At 45.7% G+C, this 21,795-nt stretch overlaps 1 protein-coding gene across 1 annotated transcript in view; it reads right to left on the reverse strand.

The window, feature by feature from the left end:
- The window catches only part of EPB41L4B (erythrocyte membrane protein band 4.1 like 4B), a 156,433-nt gene that overhangs the window by 42,701 nt on the left and 91,937 nt on the right, over positions 1–21,795 (reverse strand). Inside the window, 3 exon segments of the mRNA XM_019796710.2 lie at positions 13,479–13,543; positions 17,548–17,581; positions 20,807–20,837. Coding sequence (XP_019652269.2) covers positions 13,479–13,543; positions 17,548–17,581; positions 20,807–20,837 — 130 coding nt within the window.

Here is a 21,795-nt window from a genome sequence, read left to right on the forward strand (position 1 = left end):
CTATTTTTTGCCTGGTTTCCTTATTGTAAAGGAGAAAAGCGAAACAGAAGTTTAGTGTTTCTTCTGTCCTGTTAATCTCATATACGTCCTCAGGAATGGCTATCACAGATTACTTAAAAACAAAATCTTAAAAAAAAGAAAGAAGAATGGCTGTCATTAAATTGTTCATCTTTTTGTTCCAACTAAACCATACAGCTACGAAACTTTAAAAGCCCTTTTTTAAAAAAAGTCTATACCCCTTCATTTTTTATATGTTCCTTCTATTTAAAATACTGTTTTAAATTGTGGGTCCCTAAAAGCCTTTCTCTTTCAGATGATCTATGATATATTCATAGTCCATATGAAAGATATTCCCTTTTAGACCCATCTTCTCTTTGACATGAAGGATTAAACCCTGAGCTCCACTCATTTTGTATTAACAATTTCAAGACATAAGAGTCATTTTTTTCCCCAAGGATCTTGCCACTTACACATTTCCAACCTAGTCTTCCTTGCTGACCAGAATTAACAGTAGTAATACTGGCAGTGTTTCTTCTACCTTCCAAACAATTATGTAATCAGGCAGGAAGGCCAAGAAATCAACAGATGTTCTGCTTTTAATGAAATGCCGATGTCTGGATGGCCAAGAAATCTTCCATAGGTATTGTGCCAGCTTAAAGTCTCTCCTAGGAAAACAGAGTGAGTATCCTCTATCCAAAGTCCTCTGGCTTCATGTCTAAATTGCTCACTGCACTTACTGTGTGCTGCCTGGACCCAGACTTACTCTTTTATCTGTTCCTGACACCTGTCTTAACTCCACAGCAGGGGTCTCAGAGGCAGGACCAGCTTTATGTAGCCTACACAGCACACAAGCTCTCTGAACACTCTAGAGGAGCCTGGTTGGGGCAAACTGGCTCGGCTCCTGTGTCACTTTTAGCCTAAGTGGGGACAATTCCACGTTCCTAATCAGAGCTAAAGCATCAGGGAGATATCGACAAATATCTCAGAAGAGCTTCCCAACGAATGGACTTTGGATGGGGTTGCAGCTCAGACAGTCTTATCTGCTTACCCCAGTGTGCTATACAAACATGTCATTTTCTATGTGTGCCAAGGACAAGAAAAAGTTTCCACTAGTCCACACCCTGTCCATTAGCTTGAACTGCAGCTCTCCAATTGGGACTCTTAGCAGAATCTCCTCAATTACCATGTTTTTACAGCAGATGGTGTCAGCCAGAATCATACTTCCTGGATGAACACTGGTGCATTAATCATGCTCTCTAAATACTAACAGAGGAAAAAACTCAAAAGCTAACATTTTTGGTTGCCCAGCACTATGCCATCAATTAACTTTTTTAATCCGCTAACAACCATTTGAAGAAGGGACAATTATTATTATCCTTATTTCACAGGTAAGGAAATGATAACGGAGAGACTACTTAACTTTCTCAAAGTCACACCGCTAGTAAACAGCAGAGCTGGGATTTGAACCCAGGCAACGTGACTCAAGCCCAGTGCTTTCTTAAGTGCTGAGAGACTGCCTCGCCTGGTGGATGAAAGGAGCATTATAACGACATTAGAAGAACACTGGTGGGCACTTATCTTTGGTTTTGCTACCGCTTAGCTATGTGACCTCAGGTAACTCTTTTCACTTATCTGGGCCCCAGACACTGCATTTTTGGACAAACATTTATTACATATTTATATGCCAGGAACTACAGCTCAATGAAATAATTTGATTTGTGCCATGTCCGACCGAGAGATGAAAGAAGGTGCATTTACTCATCATGGTTTCCAGGATACCTGTCACTTCCTTCAATTTCAATTTAGTAGAAACTGAACAGAGTGGGTCATTAGACTAACATATTGCTACAAGTTCTTATTAAATTCAGTGCAAGCAAGCATACTATTTGGCCGTAAGTAGAGAGTATATTTGAAAAACTACACCTTTTTCATAATGGGTTTGAGAAGAAAATTGTTATCAACATCTTAGAAATGTGACACATTATGAATGTTAGGTCTGCTAATTAGGGATGATTTCTTACAGTAATTAGTGGTTTTATTAAAAAAAGTGACTAGAGAGAAAAGATGAAATGGCCTCATTTTCCTCTTGTCTGAAAAGGTCAAAATTATATTTTTTGGCATGGTTTAGATTCCTTTATATAGACTAACTGGCAGATGGAAATTTTCTCAACTTGTGTTTCTTTCAAGCCATCTTCCAAGCAATCAGCCTGGAACTAATTCCAGTGCTAGCACAGGTAATGTCTGAGTCCATAAGGTTGGTAGCTGTCGTTTGATTAGTTTATTAACCGTCTACAGCCAAAGGCAGCGTCGTCTTCAACACCAATTCCCAGTGCCTATTATGGTACTTGGCACAGCACAGAAACACAGTAAATATTTGTTGAATAAATGTTGTAGAGCATTAAATTTTAATTCTCCTTAGGTAATTTATCAAGTGTTTATTCATAAAAGCTTCACTTTGGTCGGGAGCTCCTCAGTGGTTCCTAACATTAAACAGCCTTGGTAAAATTGTAAAATGTTCCACGTCTTAAGGAGCGATCAGAGCCTTTCCAGGTTTCTTGGTGGCTGCGTCTCTGTCCTGTGTGAGACAGTAGGATATGTGTCCCTGTCTTTGAGTCTGGAATTTTCCTTTGGTGAAACTGGTATCAAATGGTTTCAGTAAATGGCTGTAAGTGGGTTAGGAGGCTTTGACAAACTTCCTCCTAGAAAATTCATTTTAACCTAATGTGATTCTTACTAAGTTTATAATATCTGATTGTCTGAGGCTCGGAGAAGCTGTGAGGAAGGGTTTTAGAAACTATGTGGTGAAATCTAGGATTTTGGCAATTCCGGATCAATTTCAGGATCTGAGCCCAAAGAATAAATATTTCATGAGTTCATTTTTGCAGAGGCTCATGACTAAGAGTTTATTCAATCTCTCTTGCCTTAAAGAAAATACTGACACAAATATAGTTGTTTTCTTTTACAGCACTCACTTGTAATGAATCTAACAGTGCTTTCCCTTCTTGGTTTCTTACGGACTTTTTTGGCCTCTCATTTCTGCATTCCAGTGCCCACTTTTTGCTTTAAATGAAGATTTTTTTTTTCAGGTGGATAATGGCATTAACAGACTCGCCCCTCGCCACTGCTTTAAATGCCTCCCCAAACAGTATCATATGGGAGCCCTCAAGGAGCAGCAAGACAAAATCATTGCCACGAACGTGCAGCTATTAGCTGTACAGAATAACGTCTAAGGAGCCAGTCTTTGCACGGTGAAAGAGCTATGGCAGACTTGGGCATGAGCTGAGCGTAATTTTTCCACTCTGCAGACACCATCCAACTCGCCAGAATGAATGAAATTAAACTATTATTCACTCCAGAATGAAGCTCAAGCTAGCTGAAGAAAATGCATGCTCTGTTGAGGGCAGGGTTTAGACATTCTGATTGCACAAGATACTAGCGTGGGAAGGAGCTGGAGCTGAACACTGGGTATGCGTTCCTGAGGTGATACAGATGAGGATTCATCTATTTTGGTTTTGGGGTTTTAAAATTCCCTCAAGTGATCCTTTCTCTGTTGCACAATTCTTGCAGGTTTTCCAGAAGCTTCTCTCATAAACATCCTTAGTTAGCTTCTGAAGCTATACACTGGACCTAATTTTAAGGGCCCGTTTAATTGCCTTGAAAATAGATACAGCATCCATTATTCAGCCGCGGAACAGCGCTGGTGCAGCCGTTAGCATAGCAACACCTCTTGCTTTGGAGGTTTCCGCTGCAAAAAGTGAACGTGTGAGCCATTCACAATTCAGGAGGGGATGATTAGGTAGGTTCTGTGGCTTTCTTACAACACGAGCCTACGGGGATGTTCCTCTAATTATTCTAACCCTGTTTAGCGGACTGCCCGGACAGCAGCAGTTTTGGTGTTTTAAATTCTGCAGCCTTTCCTCCAATAAAACTGCTGGCAAGTCTTGGGATACAGTGGGATTTCAGACCTAATAAATTAGGACTTTAATTGCGACGAAAAGTAAAGCCTTGCTTCCCTGGTCAATGCACCAGGGAAATTCACCATGTCTGAGTGGGTATTTAAGAAGTTGGAGTGGAAAGTTCTCCCCAAACTCCCAAACAGGAAAGCAAAGATGGGCGTTAGAAATCAAGTCCTTTACCCTGGCTATTTTTATGCTGTCCGTATTCTTTCTTCTGATCTCCAGGGCATCGTATCATGCTGCTTGTTACCTGAGCTTCTGGAAATCTGCTTTCAAAAAATGTCTGGTAAATATCAACTCTTCTCAGCCTTCCCTTTCTCTGCTACTAAAAAGGCTATGATGACATGATTAATTTTGTCATGATTAATGTCATGATTAATTTAACTTCATCAGCCTTGTCTTTATTAAAGAGCACCACGTAAGAGCACAGGTTCCAGACGGTTCAGAGAAAACAAGTAACAAATGGCATTCAAAAAGATGAAAAGGTATGCAACCTTGCTTCTAGAGAAATACAATTGAAATGGAAATTCTTATTTTTACCCATCAGACTAACAAAGGTTTAAAAGACTTCGTTAAGGCTAGGAGCTTGCTCCCTGTGGGATCGGAGGCCCTGTCAAATCGCTGGCGGGGTGGGGGGCCCAGGGGAGAAAGTGTAATCAGGTAGAATGTCTAGAGTGAAATTTCTTTAGGCAATGTCCAAATTAAACATGCACATACCTTTTTAGCCAGTGCCCCTATTCCCAGGGAGTTTACCTACAGATGGATTTATTCAAGTGCATAAATGGAACGTACAAGGACAGCAGAAAAATTGTAATTTTAGAGATTTGGGGCAGCCTAAATGACCATCAATCCTGATTGGTTAAATATGGACACGTGTTTGCTTTTACATGGAATAGCTCTAGATTGACACGATGAAACACTAACAATGTTTGCATCTGGGGAGAACTATGGAACTAGGGAATAAGAAGGTGGAAAGGAAAAGTCACTTTTAGATATTTTTATCGGAATTTTTACCACCGTATTACCTACTAAAATAAGTGAAAAAGCACAGTGGTTCCCTTTATTATTGACTTTCTACTTAGTCTCCTGTTGAAAGTCTCCACTGTTTTGTGGAAGATGAAACCCTAAGTTAGACAAGTTGGGAACAGAGCGGATGCTGTTTCAATTCTCCCAACTTCTGGGTCCCCATTGTACCAGCAGAATGAATTCTCAGCGGTCTCACCAATTGCTTCTTCCACCTGTTTTGCCGTCTGCAGACGGGAAAGCATTGTCCACATTCCACCTGGACGGTTAGTTTCTAGTATTCTCAGACAAAAATATCATCCTCATTTCTTTTTATCCCGTCTCAAAAGATCCCCACGGCGTTTCTGCTCTTAGCTTGTTAGAGTTTCAGAGATGTGTCTTTATGTATTGCGGTAACCCTCTCCCATTTGATCTTTCTCTTGGAGCCAAGCACCCCTTTCCATTGCTAAACATAGACCATACATCTCAAGCCAGCAACCTTTAACACAGACCATTCCTTGAGTGCAACTTTGAATTTCTTTGACCCGTCTCTCACCGCACGGACTGCTAAGGCCTCACATCTCAAAACCCACCGAAAACTACTGCTGGCCAGCATCAAACATGGTGCAAAGCACCTTCCATACACAATGTCCTTTAATTCCATGTGGGGATGAGGAAAAGGAGGCACAGAGAAGAAGCAAAGGTCACATGGCTGGTGAGTGGCAAAGTTGGGATTCAACGCATGCAAGACTCCAGAGAATTCACGTTTCACCTTGTGGGAGAACTGCAGGGCTCTGGCCCCCAACAAAGTCACCATCCCACGCCGGACCTGCAGTCTGCCTCTCATCAGCGGGCAACAGCCTGCCGTCTTACTTCTGCAGGCTTCTGCTTCTTCCCCACGATGGGTTCTAATCTTGGCGTGGGTCCTCATGCTGGTGTGTCTAGTCCATCTTCTTCTCCAGTGGATACAGTTCTCCAGCCCCTTGCTTCAGAGCAGAATGGCGGATTCGGTCTGACTTGGGGGAGGGGCGCTCGTGATGAAATTAAAGCCATATAAAGAAACCCTTCTGCCTCACTATGAACCTAAGCAAGTGCAACGCGATGCTGAGTAGACCTGTCTAGATACTTCTTACGAGTCTCTGCTTACGTTTTGATATCATGCCTACTTAAAAAAAAAAAAAAAGAGTTCGCCTCTAAATGAATTAAAATTGAACAATAAAACACGGGCAAGCCAGCTAGGAAGCTGTGATTCTCCACGGGGAGGTCGTATACTTGTCTGTCGGGGACTCACCTGGAGACTTCGAATGAAGGTTCCTTACGTCTCACCACCAACCACTTCAATATAGCCTAGCAATTTCCATTTTTAATAAGCTGTCCAAGCAATTCTTTGGCTAATTTTGGGAAAGTTGGCCAATTTGCAGAATTATTTAAGATTTCTTTTGCTGAGGCACAGCTGAATGTCAACTTCACATTCGTTTCACCTTTTAGATACCCCTGGGGCTTCTTAAAAATGCGCTACTTTTCATGTGCAAAGGGACTCTTTCCTTAATAGCAGTACGCGTTTTCCCTCTCTCTGCCCCATGCCTTGCCTCGATATTTGTGGGTGGCCTCCCGGAGGGAAATGGCAGAGGCGAATCATCCCTAAGCCTATTTACGGTATTTACCTGGTCCTTTTGGACTATTCACTACAGTCAGGGAATTGACTTCGAGCCCAGTTTGGGAAATATCGATCCAAAGGATCAATATGGCTGCTCAGGGAGTTCTTTGATGAGCTCAGATCTTAAAGGACTAGTTAAAAGCTGGAAAGTCAAGGGCAACAAAAGGGATCTATTATTAGTTGTGTTCAGACCAGGACCCAGGAGGCTGGAGTCACTGACCTGGAAGGATGGTGCCGTATTAACAGGCAAGAAAAAAAGAAAGCAGCACTCCCACACTGTCCTTATTCCTTCATCTTTGCTGTTAAGGAGAACCATTTTCAGTGGAAATGGTAGACCAAGGAATGAAAAAGGCAAGAGGTTTTTGAAGGCCAAGATAATCACCTGGCGCAATTTCAAGTCTTTCAGTCCATATGGATTACATCAACCTGACCACACTCTCAGTTCATGGTTCGATATTCTGAGGGAATCACAGAAAAATAAGAGATGCTGCAAGACCGGTAAGTACCCAAGTTTCAAAAATACAAAGAGCCAATTCCGCTAATTATGGAGTCCGAGCTTGGTTGTGCAAGGCAGGTAATACTCCAGAAGAAATGACTAGTTCGGGAGCTCTGGGGAAGGAAGCAGTGGATCGCTCAAATAAGGAGCAGCTAAGAAGAGAATAACGCTCAATCTTTGCTCCTTTGTAAAGGGGGTTGTTGGAGGAATGCAGGTTCTGGATTGCAGGACGGGTGGGAAGGTGTTAGGGGTTACAAGACCCTGGGAAGGCTGACAGGGTGACTAGTTCACCGGTGATGGACAAGGTCACTAGACCACTGGTGTGCAGGGATATGGACGCTGGTGGTGCTGAGTGGCTTTCTAGCTGGTAACCGGATCTCGGGGAAGTGAACTCTTCAACATAATCTAATAATGGTCTCGTGGATATATATAGATCGACAGGGTCCCAAAGGGTGACATGGTCGTCGGTGAGAAGCATCAGAGCCCAGGGGCCGAGAACGCGGGCTGGGAGTCAGAACTGCACGTGTGAGGATGCGCAAGCTGCTCCGTTAAACCCGGAGCCTGAGCTTCCCCACGTGAGAAAAGAGGACGCCCCCCACCACACACACTGGCCGGGAGGATCAAAGGGAGTGATGCGTGCAAGTGCTGGGAGCACACATCTGGCTGACGGTCCCTCCACATCACTGCGGATCCAGGTCGACCTACCGGGGTTTCCAGTAGATCTCCAGTATCACCTGCCCTGTCATATGAATACTCATCATGACACCGACGCTTCGAACGAGAACACCGCAGACACAGTGGGGTATTCAGATGATGAAGCTGAAGCCAGAATATAGCTGGTGGTCAATGTCCTGCTCCAAACACGACACCCTGGACTAGGTACAGCTGTTCGGGTACCTTCGGACCAGCACAGAGATGACATACTGCCTGTTATCTGGCTAGACATTTTTTTTTTAAAGCTTTTATTTATTCATTTGACAGAGAGAGAGAGCACAAGCAGGGGGCGCTGCAAAGGGAGAGGGAGAAGCAGACACCCTGCTGAGCAGGGAGCCTGACGCAGGGCTCCATCCCAGGACCCTGACATCATGACCCAAGCTGAAGGCAGACGCTCAACTGACTGAGCCACCCAGGCGCTCCTGGTTAGACATTTGTTAGAATGAATGTGGAATCATTCATTTGCTGAACAGACATTCCTTGAGCACCTGCTATCAGGCATGGGGAACAAAGGCAGATATGGGACAAAGCTCATACTTAACGAGCATGCAGGCTCCAGGATGAGATGAACAAGAGGCAGTTGTAATGTAAAGTAGTGAAGGCAATGTTGATATAGCAGGGCTGAGGGGCAGGCATAGAGCAGAACACAGAGACTAACCCGGTTTGCAGAGATGGGGTGGTAGGAGTCCTGGGGAGAAGACTGCGTCTGAGCGGAGGCATAAGGGGCAAGCAGGAGCTGGGCAAAGGGGTTGGGAGTGAGAGCGTTCTCGGCAGAAGGAACAGTATTTGCAAAGCACAGATGGGAGCAACAGCAGGATACGGTGCATGCCAGGAACGACAAGCAGCTTCGTGGTGTAGAAATTTAAGCGGGAGGGTAAGAAATGGGGCAAAATAGGCTAGAGCAATAGAATGGAAGCAGACAGCAAAGAAATTCCACAGAGGCGGCCTTGGACCTCACCCTATGGGTGCTGGAGAACCCCGGCAGATGTCAATCATCAGAACGACTGTGAGGACAATGAGCTCGGCAGGAGCCTGGAGTCAAGGAGACCAGGAAGAGCACCTCTGAGGCAGAGAAGATGCTGCTGCAAGATCAGGGTTGACAAAGCCCTGGGGACTGTCTGGATATGGGTGGCAACAGGGGAAAGAGCGATGGCTGGTGTGTGTATACATTTTTCTTGTGGGGAGAGGAGAGAGAATCAGGCGGAAGTCTCTTCTTTTTTTCTCCAGTAAAAGATGATGAATCTGATTTTTTGACTTGACTTTGAGGTGTACATGGGATACACGGGTTGAAGTGTCAGTCTAAAAACTCAATGGCGTGATCTGGATTAGCAATAATGACTTCAGGGTCAACAGCCATAAAATGGTGCCAGCAGGAGAAGACCCAGAATCGGCTGTGATGGTGAGAAAGGCAGTGGGCAGAGGAAGGACCCCTGGAAAACACCAACATTTAACAGGAAGACAGAAGGAGAGGCTGTTCCAAAGACTGAGGAAAAAGTCAAAGAGCTGGAGAGCCAGATATCGCAGAAACCAAGGGCACAGAGTTCCAAGAAGCCGTGAACGAGTGACCACCACCATCAAACGCAGTAGAGAAAGGCCCACTAAGCTGATGGATGAAAAGCGTACACGTCATTTAACAACGAGAAGGTCATAAGGATGCATCCTGGTTAGACTTCTTGGTTGCAGACAACTGAATCCACTCAAGTTATTTTAAGCAGAAAGGTATTTATTAGAGGGTATTAGTGTATACAGTCTCCAAGAGGCCACAGACACAGGTTTGGACATCTTTCCACCAGGAACAGCAGCAGCGGCCAGGACAAACAGCCACACCCTCAGCATAGGATTGTAAGGGGGGAAACCCACTCTGCCACCACTTCACTCTGCTCGGCGCCCGTGACCAGGGGCTAGAACCTTCACCACAGATGCACGAGATGAAGAAATGCTTCAGCCACTGTGCCTACCAGAGCTACTCTTCCCAAGAGTAGCTTCATTCGAAGATGAACTCGCTCCACATCACCTAACGGAACGCTCACCTTCAGACTTCCAAAAGCTCACTGTCCCATGACCTACATCATCCGCACATGATCCTTCTGCACAACGTAAATGAAGATGGAGTCCAAAAAAAGCAAGAATAATCTTTATTCCTTGGAAACACATTTGTAAAAATGTCTCAGTAAGATTAAAAGATTCGGAACACATTTATTTGTATGCAGCACAAACACTGAGGATGGAACATCTGCTAAAACGGAATACACCGTAGACAGATATCTCAGGACGAGTTTGTAGGTGACTGACTCCACTGTGCAGGGCGTGCAGCTGAGTCCCTCCTTCTGGACAGATTTTTGTGGTAACCAACTAGCAATAAAATATCTCAAGAGATGTCAATACAATTTTTTTAAAAAAAGGCTTAAGATGGGCCAAATTACAATTACACATATGAAAATGGCGTTTAAGAATTGTTTTCACAAAAATACTAGTGAAAAATATCTCAGGTCTATCAAGAGAAAAAAAATGCTTGACTTGTGGCTTGAAACGGGGGGAAATAAATATTTGGGTACGAGTTCCACCCTCGAAGACAGCACATTGATTAGCTGGGACTACAAAATGACTGCACGACACCCACCCCATCCTACTCCACAGGATGCTTTGGCACAACGTCATTAAAATCCTATACACTTTAATGTGAGCCATAAATGGATCTTGGGTTGCATGTCGCTTTTTAGAAGAGTGAAGTCCAGGGTAAAAACCAACCCTCAAGTTCTACAAATTCTGACAGTATGTATTCATAATTATGTCTTCTGAAATCACGCAAGTTAGCAGCACCAATCAATAATTTAAAAAATTATTCTCGTACTTGAGCAGCAAGTTCTGTCAAAATGGATGCTATGCAATTTGTGATCAGTAAAACTGCTAAGATTCAAAGTGGCTAGACTGCTTTAAGATAGGAAATTCAAAGCCTCCCCGTATGCACGCCCCACCTAACCAGTTATTTACTTTATTCAGCTTCTGAAAGAGGTAACCCTCTGTTAGAGAAGGGAATTTTGCAGTTTTCCTCTGAAAAATTTCGTTGGAATGTTAGATCCTCAGACTAAAAATATTAGCTTTTCATAGATCACAGAACTGTAGAGCTGGAAGGAGCCTGGCGATCATTTAGTCCAACCCACTCTTTTCGGACAGGGCAAAGGAGGACAACAGAGGAGAAGGGGCTTGTCCATTCTCTGAAAGTGTCCGGGGCTGGGCCCTGGCGGCCTCCTCCTCACCCCAGGACTGTGCGGGGCTCTCTGCAGAGCTATCTTCCCATGTTCTTCTGGTTTTATTTGGTCCCGTTCATTAAATAACAAAGAAATATCAAGTATATAGCAATAAGATAAACTCAGACTTTTACTCCAATTTTAAAATCAGAATATTAAAATGATTCCTGAGCCTTTAACTACCTTCATTTCATTGAGAATGCAGTCAACAGTAAATTATGACTAGTGATCGTGGTTGTTTGCAAATATTTACACGGATGCCGGGAGCACCTCTTAGAACTATTCCGCAAAGACACCTGTGCAAACACATCTATGTGATGCCGAGACACTTTTCATGGGATGTAAGGACACTATGATGATGAATGGAGGTGAGATGCTTCAGTCTCTCAAAGTGCAGTCATGAGTTTATCTCGGTACACCATACTTTGCATTCCTCCTAAGTTCTTCTGGTTCTGGTCGTGGACATAATTGGAATGGCTGCCACCTTCACTGGCCGATGTTCCCCAGTGCGGCGGCCTGTCATCCTGAAAGCATGGCCTGTTTTGTTGGCAGAGTGAATGGTTAGCGGGAGGGATGGAAGAAAATTCAGAAATGTGAGTGAAACAACACAAGCATGAGGGAGGCGGGCAGGAGAAACCAAGAGCCATGTGAACGGGGATGGAAACGAATGGATTTTCTGCAGTATTTTCAAAATTCAGGATGCAGGTTATCTATCAACGTCCAAGTCGAGAGAAGCCCGCTCCACGGCCATACCATCATTTCTCAAAGGGCACCCTGATGAGCAAGTCAGTCTGGGGAAAGTCAGGTGGAAAGGGGTCCTTGACCAGGCAACTCTCAGGGCTGTGAGAGCATTGCTAATGGGCGCCGTGAATGCCTTAGGCAGCGTTTGCCAAGAGTGCTGGGCCAAGGAAGTCTCTTTTCCTGGGGTAGGCACCTCAGACAGTGCTCCTCTAACTCTGGAGAGCCTGCTGAACACAGAATGCTGGGCCCTCTCCCCAGACACCGACCCAGCAGGGTTGGGTTGGGGCAAAGAACAGGCATCAGCAAACTTGCAGGGGAGGCCAGTGCCGCCTGGAGAGGACCCTGTTGTGGCCTCCCACAGACTCCCCTCTGCGAACTGCTGGGCAAGGTTGTGCCTCAGGAGGAAACCGATGTGATAAAATAGGCACAAAGAAGTCTAAAATTCTGTAAAAATAGGTTAATAAAAATAGCGTTTCTAGAAATCTCTCCTGTTTTCTTATGTTTGGAAGAGAAACTGCCTTTGCAATACAGAAACATTTAATCATTACTCCGCTGGGCTGACTAGCTTTAAAAAGTTCCCCGAGTGTCAAGAGCTGTTGGTAAAACTGCAATGTGGACCTCCTCCAAGGTTCCCCAACAAAAGTGGCAAGAACCATCAAGAGCTAATTGCTCTCCTTTGACTTGCTCCACATGGACTTATTTTCATCACTCCATTCTCTCCGTCCTTTCTCAAGCAGCAAGGCTAGCAACCTCACCAAGAAATAACTTTATGCAAAGTGAATTCACCAACCGAAAGAACTTCACACATAAACGCCAATTAAGCCTGATCTAAAATTCAAATCTGAAAAGGAACGGTTTGCCTTTACAAAGCTGGCATCAAAACACTCTCAAGCCTAATGAAAAACCCAGCAAGACAGGTGCCAGTTTACTTGGAAAGGACTGTGGTGGGTTAGGGCAGAGGTGAGGAAACACCGCCCGCAGGCTGGATCCCACTCACTGTCCGTTTTCATAAATAAGTTTTATTGGAACGCAGCCACGCCCATTCACTTCTGGGTTGTCTCTGGCTGCTTTCGAGCCACAGCGGCAGAGTTGAGGAGTTGTGACAGAGACCACAACGCTGAAAATACTGGTTATCTGGCTCGTAACAGAGAAAGTTTACTGAGCCCTGAGTTTAGAAAAAAGATCTACTGTCACAAAAAAACAAAACAAAACGAAAAACAAAAAAAAAAACCCAACAACCCCCCACCCCACCCCTGAGAAAAGTCCTTTCAAAAAACCCACAACAAAAATCCCCAAGCTTGAGGCACATTTTTAGTAACTAAATTCTTGGGACAGGAAAATGTTACTTAGAAATTTTAAGTAACATTTCTAACACAAAACCAAACCAAAAATATCTGAGGTTAGAATGCCTAAAAACAAACAAACAAAAAAACCCAAAAAACAAAACCCAATTCATTTTTATTTCAAAAAGCATAACTTTGGTAAACACAGACTCATTACTGGCTTCCTTTGCTTGGCAAATGATTAATCTCTGCCGTGACACGGCAACTCTTAACAGCGGTTTCTGATGCAGATTTTCGATTCAAAAGTAGGTAGAATTTGAGTTTTTCCAGACAAAGGGAGAACTTTAAAGAAAGTATAGCTCTGTGAGCTCAAGCACTTACCTTACATTTGGAGAGTGAGGGTGCCACCGAGGCTGGCTGGGGTGGATATTGGGATGGTACTGAGGCTAGAAATGAAATACCAAACTTGATTATTCGATGACCTTTTGACTTCAATGGTCTTCATTTACTTTCTCTTTTCACTGGCATCCAGCTCAGGGGCCCAGGGCTGTGAATGGAAAGGCTCTAACTAAACCCTGGCTGGGAGGTGGCTTCCCAGGACGATCACGTTTCCCCACGACAAAGGCTGGGGGGCTGGGGAAGGCAAGGCATCTGCCCGGAAAGGGTCCCCTAGAGCGCCCAGAACAGGCAATATCCATCTCCCCCAAGAGAAAGGACGGAAGACACCCAAGATACGGGAGAATGGTAAGTAATTTCTTTGTTCAGAAACAATTTTTCATCACTGGCAATGACAACAACTGTGCGTAACAGTGACATCTGCAAACACAAGAGAACTGGACAGGGACACCAAGGCAACAAGACTGTGGGCGGTCTCTTTCTCCCTTGTTTAAAGAGCAAGAATGACTTTCTAAAATATGATCCAAAACCCAGTACCAAACCTCACCCTCCCAAAGACAAGAAGGAAGGGAGGGAAGGGAGGAAGGGAAGGGAAGGAAGGAAGGAAGGAAGGAAGGAAGGAAGGAAGGAAGGAAGGAATCAGTCCATTTAAAGATGAGAAAATAGATCCAGACTGGTGACTCACAAAAGGACCAGAGGTGAAGAAAAGGCGGGCCTGGCTGGGTAGCAGGGTTGTCTGTCCACCTCTGGCCTGCAGCAGGCAGCAGCCCCAGACATGGCCAGAAGTCACGGGGGCTTCTCAAGGCTAAACTTTCTGTGGGGCACTTTAGACCCTCCACTACAGTCTTGCCACCATTATTCTTTTAATTATTTCTTCCCCTTCTTCTTCTTCCCCTGCTGTTTTGGTTAATAAGCAGAAACCTGTTCTGTATTACGGAAAATTCTCAGTAATTCTGTTCATTCAGTTTTCAGGAATCAAGATACCCTCCCTCCCTGCCTATTCTGTCTTCTAGTGGCCTCTTTCCTTCAAAGACACCTGTCAGCAAGCGAAGTGTGCAGCCCCCAAAATGACATGCTAGAGGAAAAAGGATCTGGAGAAAAGATCTCAGGAGCCAAATCTGAAAGCAGACCTCTCTCAGGGAGACAGAGACCTAGAGTTTAGATGATTTGCCCAGAGCTGAAATGCTTCAAGGGTTTGGTCACACAACCAGTCCCCAAATGAGGCTCCACCATTTGTATCTCCAACAGAAGGGAATAATCCAGAATAGAAACGGAACTTCTATTCTACTCTTTGTCTTCAAACACAATCAAATCAGATTCATTAGTGCCAGGTGGGTACCTCATCCATAAAGACCTGGAAGGATATTCCCAAACTTTCCTTTTGTCTCCTTTGGAAATTTATTCACACTCTAAAGCTGTCAAGGAGCATTTTTAAATGTTAACCCAGATGGCTCTCTCCAGGGCAGTTCTGTTCCCCTGGGGACAATTGGAAATATATATGTGCACTTTTGCTTGTCACGGTGACTACAGGATTACCTTTAACTACCAGGCAGAAAGAGGAAAGCTAAACATCCTATAACTCTCGGGACAGTCCCACAGTGAAGAACTGTCCCTCCCCGAACGTCAACAGTATCCTTATCAAAACCGCAGCAATCCATCCTTTTTGCCGCTGGCTGAGCACGCTGAGCTCGCAGGAAGATGGAAGCTGCAAGCCCATCATCCTGAAAACCCTTCTCAGCACTCAGTTGCTTACCAATTAGGCCACTTCTCAGGACGTTCTCTTCCTAGTCAACTCACTCCCAAACCTCAACAGAGCAACACAGAACCTCTAAGACTGGCAAGGGGTAGAGGACCAGGGGTTGGCAAAGTTGTTATGAGAAGAACAACATCTAGGTAACAATCTTTGTGCCTGGAGTTCAACAGACAACTGTCTCTATGTTCACTCTAGAACATAGGGTAGGGAAGGCTTTGCTTTATTTTCATTTTTTTCCATGCCTTCAAGCAGGGACCACCCATCCACAGCTCTTCCCTTTCCCCCCAGCCAGCCCCTCACACCTGAAAATCCCTCCAAACCAAAAAGCCGACCTGTGACCGTGAAGATTCAAGGACCTAAAAAAGGCATTGAGATTGGGAAACTTGGCTGTACCCCTACCAGGTTCAAAGCACTTTTTGCATGTTATTCCCCCAAACTCAGAAGTCACGTCCAAGTTCTGCACGTTGGGAATACGATGTCACATACAGAAGATGGTATTACAAAATTCTTCTGAAACATGCTTTGGAGACCTTGTCAAGATCACATACGCTGGGATCCTACCCCCATCTAAGGAATTAATATCTACAGTAACAGAAGATCGAGAAAGACACTAACCAGAATAATGCTCCCAGGTGAACCCCTCTGGAGTAGCTTCTTACACGGGACATTCAAAACCAGACTGCCGACAGGGTAGTAGTGTCCTTGGACCGAACGCACCCAGCACAAGAAATACGGCCCCAAGTGAGGAGGTCATCAGACAGAGATGCTGCCTCTAAGCACGAACCCGGCGAGGGACACATTGTCCCACACTGTCCCCAGCTGCTCATCAGAACCACCTCAGGTGCTCAGAAGATGTCCGACACCCAAACCCATCTTAGAGCTTCTGATTCAATAACCAGTTATGTTTTTAAAGCCTGCCAGATGGTTTTACTTTATTTATTTTTTCTTTTTCTTTTTTCTTTCTTTCTTTTTTTTTTTAAAGACTTTATTTATTTATTTGACAAAGAGAGAGAGAGCACAAGCAGGGGGAATGGCAGGCAGAGGGAGAAGCAGGCTCCCTGCTGATCACAGAGCCTGATGCGGGACTCGATCCCAGGACCCTGGGATCATGACCTGAGCCGAAGGCAGATGCTTAACCAACTGAGTCCCCCAGGTGCCCCTGCCAGATGGTTTTACTGTGCAGGACTGAGGACCACTGGTGTCAGTGATTATCAATCAAGAAGACGGGAGAAGGCCCTAGTGGACGACGTGGCTTCTGAGGGGGCTCTGGAGCATATTTTAATGCACAGAGAGGTAAGGGAATTTCAGGCAGAGAAACACAGACAAAGGAACAGCAGGAAGAAATTATGGGGCAATGATTATGTGATTCTCTGAGAGCCAAACACATGATGTGTGATGAGGAGCTGGAAGGAAAGGGGGGAATAAATGTAGAAAAGCAGGTTGGAGCCAGGTTGTAGAAGGCCGTGAATGGCCAATAAGAGCCACCCCCAGGAACTAGTGGGTGGGCAGGCAGGGGGTGGGGGCCCTGCTTGGCCACCCAGTAGAAGAGCAGAACACCAGCCAGGGAAACTTCTCTCTGTGCTCCTTCTGCAGGCTCAAGAGGCCTGGCACAGTGCCCTATGAAGGAGGTTCTAGAAACCAATGCTCCACTGATGTTAATAGATTACACTATCCAAAAAACAGGTAGGCAGGGAGGTGAGAGGCTAGTTGTTGTTGTTGTTGTTGTTTTTCTAATGGGGAGGGATTGTTCAATAGTCAAATGATTTGGGGAAACAATGGCTTAAAAATATATATAAATAAATCGTGTCTTTTTTGCAGGATTTCTCAGTGCTTTTGACACCCGAAGGGGCACTGTAGGATCCAAAAAGGGGAATGAAGGACACACTATTCCCCAAACATGTGACTAAGACATCCTTTCCCGGAGGCACATCTCAAGGGACTCATGTTCCCGAGGCCGAGAACACACTGACAAAACACGGTCTCACTTGAGTGCCCCTAAGAGGTTGTATTTGACCACCCAGAAACTTAAATATATGTCCCTGCTGTTGGCCATCTGACAATGTGAAGAAAAAATAAGCCCAGCTGAAATGACCAAGAGGGACCAGGGGTCACAGAAAAAGGCTCTCCTCTTACTGTTTTCTCAAAAAAATAAAAACAACACCCCTCCCACCCGCCAACCAACGAAAAACGTTTTGCTATTGTTTCTTCAAAATCTGACTATAAGCATAATGACTGGTTGAATGTAGAAAATTTTGAAACTTTAAGAAGTATTAATGAAAATCTTTAAAAGCAGTATCTCACCTGGTAATTATGGACTTCGGGATTTGTTTTAGAGCTAAAGAAAAGAAGGGAAAAATCGTAACGTAACAAGTTGTAAAGCGGCACTATTAGTGATTTATTTAACAATCATTGACAAATCCTACCAACCCTGTTAGGAATTTCCACGAACACCATTTCTTTTTTGGTTATTAGCTGTTTAAATAAACACATAACCAAGGCAACCAAACAACAACTTCTATTTGGCACTTTCGAGCTCACAGATAAGAGACACAAGGCAGTATTCCAGAATCCCACTCATGATGTCATGTTTCGGTGACAAACCAAATAATTTTAGCTCCCATCCCAGGTCTGCACGGGCATTGCTGGGTGGCCAGCCAGAGCTCTCTCCAACTTCAGGGAGAGCTACCAGCCACTCCTGAACAACTACCGCCATGGGTCCCTCGGCCACCAACAGTGCTGCGATCTGGCCACCGCTCACTTGGGAACGCTGGTTCATTCCATATAAGGCTCTGTACTGGGAACTTCACATCTGTTACTATTTAACCCACACGACAAGGCTATGAGGTCAATAACTGGTACCACCTCATTTTACAGATAAAGGAAAGGTTGCCTAACAGAGAAGTGAGGAAACCTGCTCAGGGCCAGCCAGCTAGACCGTGGCAGGGCCAGGACTGGAAGGGACATGTGCTCGATCCCAAAGCCCATGTACTTTCCACAAAGCCAAGTAGGCTCCCTGAGCGGCTGCAAAAATGGTCTGGGCTCCACATGCATGATTCTATTTTGATGGACTCTTAAGTATAGCTATTCTGGCAAAAAAAAAAAAAAATTAAAAAGAGATATATATATGGGCGGAGAAGGCTGGCTTCACACATAAAATGCAATGTTTCATACGCAAGGTTGGCATCTACCAGGAAAACCACAAACACGGCACAATCGTTGGGCTATGTTGCTAGGGTGGTGTGCTTGAAATCAAGGTTTATTGCTTCTCCAACAATGAGAGAAACATTTCATTGTTATGAGTCTAGCTTGGGGTCTAAATGGCTGTGTGTTCCAGTTTTCAGAGAGGGCGAGTGCACAGAGAGGCTCTGGGCCAGAATCACCCCTAGCTGGATTTCATCAGGAAGGATAAGTGTTCTGCAAGGTGCTATTTTTCTGGTATCACCTCTGAAGCCCAGAGCACAATTTCAGCCCTGGGTCCCACAGCAATCCTACTCACCCCGGGATCCCACAGGCCGTGAAGAGCAACTGAACAGCTGCAAACGGTGGTTATTAGCTCATCTGTTCCAAAAGGGTATATTTACTGTGTTGTGTTTTTTTTCCCCTAGTGGGCATTTTTTTTTAGTTTGTTTTGGTCCCCAATATATATATAATTTCCACCAGATGCTAAAAGGAAAATATAATTTTACCAGGGAAAAACAAAGCCGTCACTTCCTCAGAAAACAAAGGAAAGACATGTTGTAATTCACAAGCCCTTGAGAAATCAAAGCAAGACACGCTGACAGGTGCAGAAAGGTGTGACTACTTTGGGCAGGCTACCTGCCACGGGGATCCTACAGACGGGCGTGCCTGTGGGCCTGCAAGGAAGTCGTGAAGGAACCTGGCAACCTCCTCCCTCCCTCAGGGGGCAGGACTCTGGAGCCCCTTCTTCAGATGCTGAGACCTGAACACAGACACAAGAGTCAGCCGCTTGCCCCCCAGCGGAATGGCGCTGCGGGCAGAGCCCGGAATCAGAGACAGAAGGCCGAGTTCCCAGCTGTGTGATATAGGGGCTAGTCATGTTCTCTAGCACCCTGGGGCTCTGCCAGGTGTCTTGGGGCTGCCTGGGGGAGAGGGAGCAGATGAAGAGGCAGGCACCAGCCTCCTCCTCCCTGCCTGGCTTCACCCAGAGCAGCTCTACTTTCGTCTGTGCTCAAAGCTGGGCTTCCAGGTAAGGATTCTTCCAGGGGTCAAACATCAAAGGCTAAAAAAGTGAAGACCAACACTGATCTAGCCCAACCTTCTCATTTTCCATGAAAAAAAGGAGGCCCAGAAGGAAGGCCTAAGGCCACAGAGCTGGACGGAAGCAAGGGTGGGGGAGAGGCGGGAGGCCTCCTTGTCCCCTGGGCTGCATCCTCATCACCCACCAGGGCATCGGCTACCCACTTCCCACCACGCCGGGCCCTGCCACCTGTCCGGAATTCCTGGCACAGTCAAGCTGTGCGCATCTCTAAGATCTCCACAGCGCCCGAGACCTGCGCCAGGCAAGACCCAGGAGTTAACTCAACTGGGCCACCAGTGGCTGGAGCGTGGACACCAGGGCCAAAACCATTACAGTCCGTGATCCTCTAGCATGACAGCTGTTTCAGAGAGAAGAAAAGAGGTCTGTGGGAGGTGGTATGGTGGTTCTCACCCGGGCCACACACCAGGATCACCTAGGAGCTTTAAAAAACCAGATGTCTGGGTCCCCCTCTCTGTAATGAATGCAATTAGCCTGGGGCATGGCCTGGCTGAGTGGCCGGGGAGGGGAGGGGTTCAAGGCTCACCAGGCCATTCCATGTACAGCAAAGATCAAGAACACCTGTGCTGGGGAAGTGGCCGGCAAATCACACCCCGTGGGCCGAGCCTGGCCCACCTGCATTTATGAGGGAAGTTTTATTGGAACACAGCTGTGTTCTTTCATTTACACACCGTCTACGGCTGTTTCTGTGTGCCCGCAACAGAGCTGAGCAGTCACGAAAGAGATAGCATAGCTTCCAAGGTCCAAAGTATTTACTATCTGGCACTTTACAGGAAAAGGTTGCTCACACCTGTGCCGGAGTTTCAGCCTTGTGACATGTTCTTTTGTCTGCACGACATTCAGTAAAGGTGTTTAGTAAAGGGCTGCTCTGCTGTATGACTGTAAACCCTGCACGTCACCCCATGGATCCAGCATTTGCTCTCGTGGAGCTTTGGCTCAAGAGCTCGGCCTTTGTCTCCCATCACTGCCTGCCATGCCATCAGCACAGTGGGCCGCACACCCTCCTCTCACCTTTATCGCCCACCGTTGTCATAAACAATGCACAAAGCTATGCAAACAAAGCAGCTGCATTTTAAAAAGGAAAAAAAAAAAAACTGTCTCGGAACATTCTATTGTGTACTTATTGAAAACCAGGAGGATGGTATAGCCAGGCAGCAGAAAAAGGGGGGAAAATCATCAGATGACTCACTCTGTGGTTTAATTATATTAAGGAAAAAGTCAACATTGCAAATAAAGACAATAATTAGAGAGAAGAGCTGTACCCCAGAGTCTGGGGGCACTTACCAGAACTGAGCCGCTATCACCGGGTTGCTTGCTTTAAAGGAAAAAGAGAAAGGTATGTCATCTTAGAGAGCTGTATCACTATTTACCATGCAATGACAATGACCAGAGTGGAGAGTTCTGTGATCTCAGAGGGGTCCTGACTCCAGGAGGCAAAATCTTCACCTTCGCTACTTCTCCTTTCTGGAGGAAAAGTCTCCTTTCCCGTGGGCCAAGCCCTCCAATTCACCCATCGAATGTTGAGCATGCTCCCAGGGCCAGGTGCGCTCAGATGCAGAGATCAGAGACAATTCTTGTTGTCAAGGAGCTCACAGTCTTGACACAGAGACAGAGAGGTGTGTAAAATCAAAGACAGCATAAGGGGATGAGAAAGGCTGAAGTCCGAGCCTGCCTGCACCGGGGAGCTCAGGACAGACATTTCTGGCTGGAGCAGCAGTGTGTGTCTGTGGAAGGGACCATGGACAGAGCTAGAACTCCTGTATCTAGACTCCCCCTCGTTCTTTAAAGGAAGCAGCGTGGACAATCATTAACAGCTTCACAGAGATGCCAGAACTCTGGCTGGAGAAAATGCCAGTAAAACAAAAGAGGATAGAGACTGGGAAGGAAAGCAGAGGAGAATCAGAAAAGCTGTGGTCTGGAAGAGCCCCAAAGCCACCCACGGGGTCAAGGGTCAAGTCATAGACCGCCTCCTTCCTCTGTGACACCAGGGAGTCTTTCCCTTTGTGCCTGCACATGCCTCCGGGGCCTGGGAGCTCAGCACAGTCTTGAGATGGCTCTGTCTTTGGACAACACCTTTAGGAAGCTCTTCCTTATTTGGAGTGTTTCTGGACGGCGCTGACCCAAAGGACCGCAGCAGGCATAAGGCTTGACAGGGAAGCAACACAGTCCTCCTTCTCTCCCCCACCGCATCACTTGTCACTCCCAGTTCCTGCAATCAATCACCTTCATCCATCATCACCCTTCTCTGGGCACGCCCCCAGTCCTCTCACCCT

Source organism: Ailuropoda melanoleuca, chromosome 7 (genome assembly GCF_002007445.2).
Source record: "Ailuropoda melanoleuca isolate Jingjing chromosome 7, ASM200744v2, whole genome shotgun sequence".
Lineage (NCBI taxonomy): Eukaryota > Metazoa > Chordata > Mammalia > Carnivora > Ursidae > Ailuropoda > Ailuropoda melanoleuca.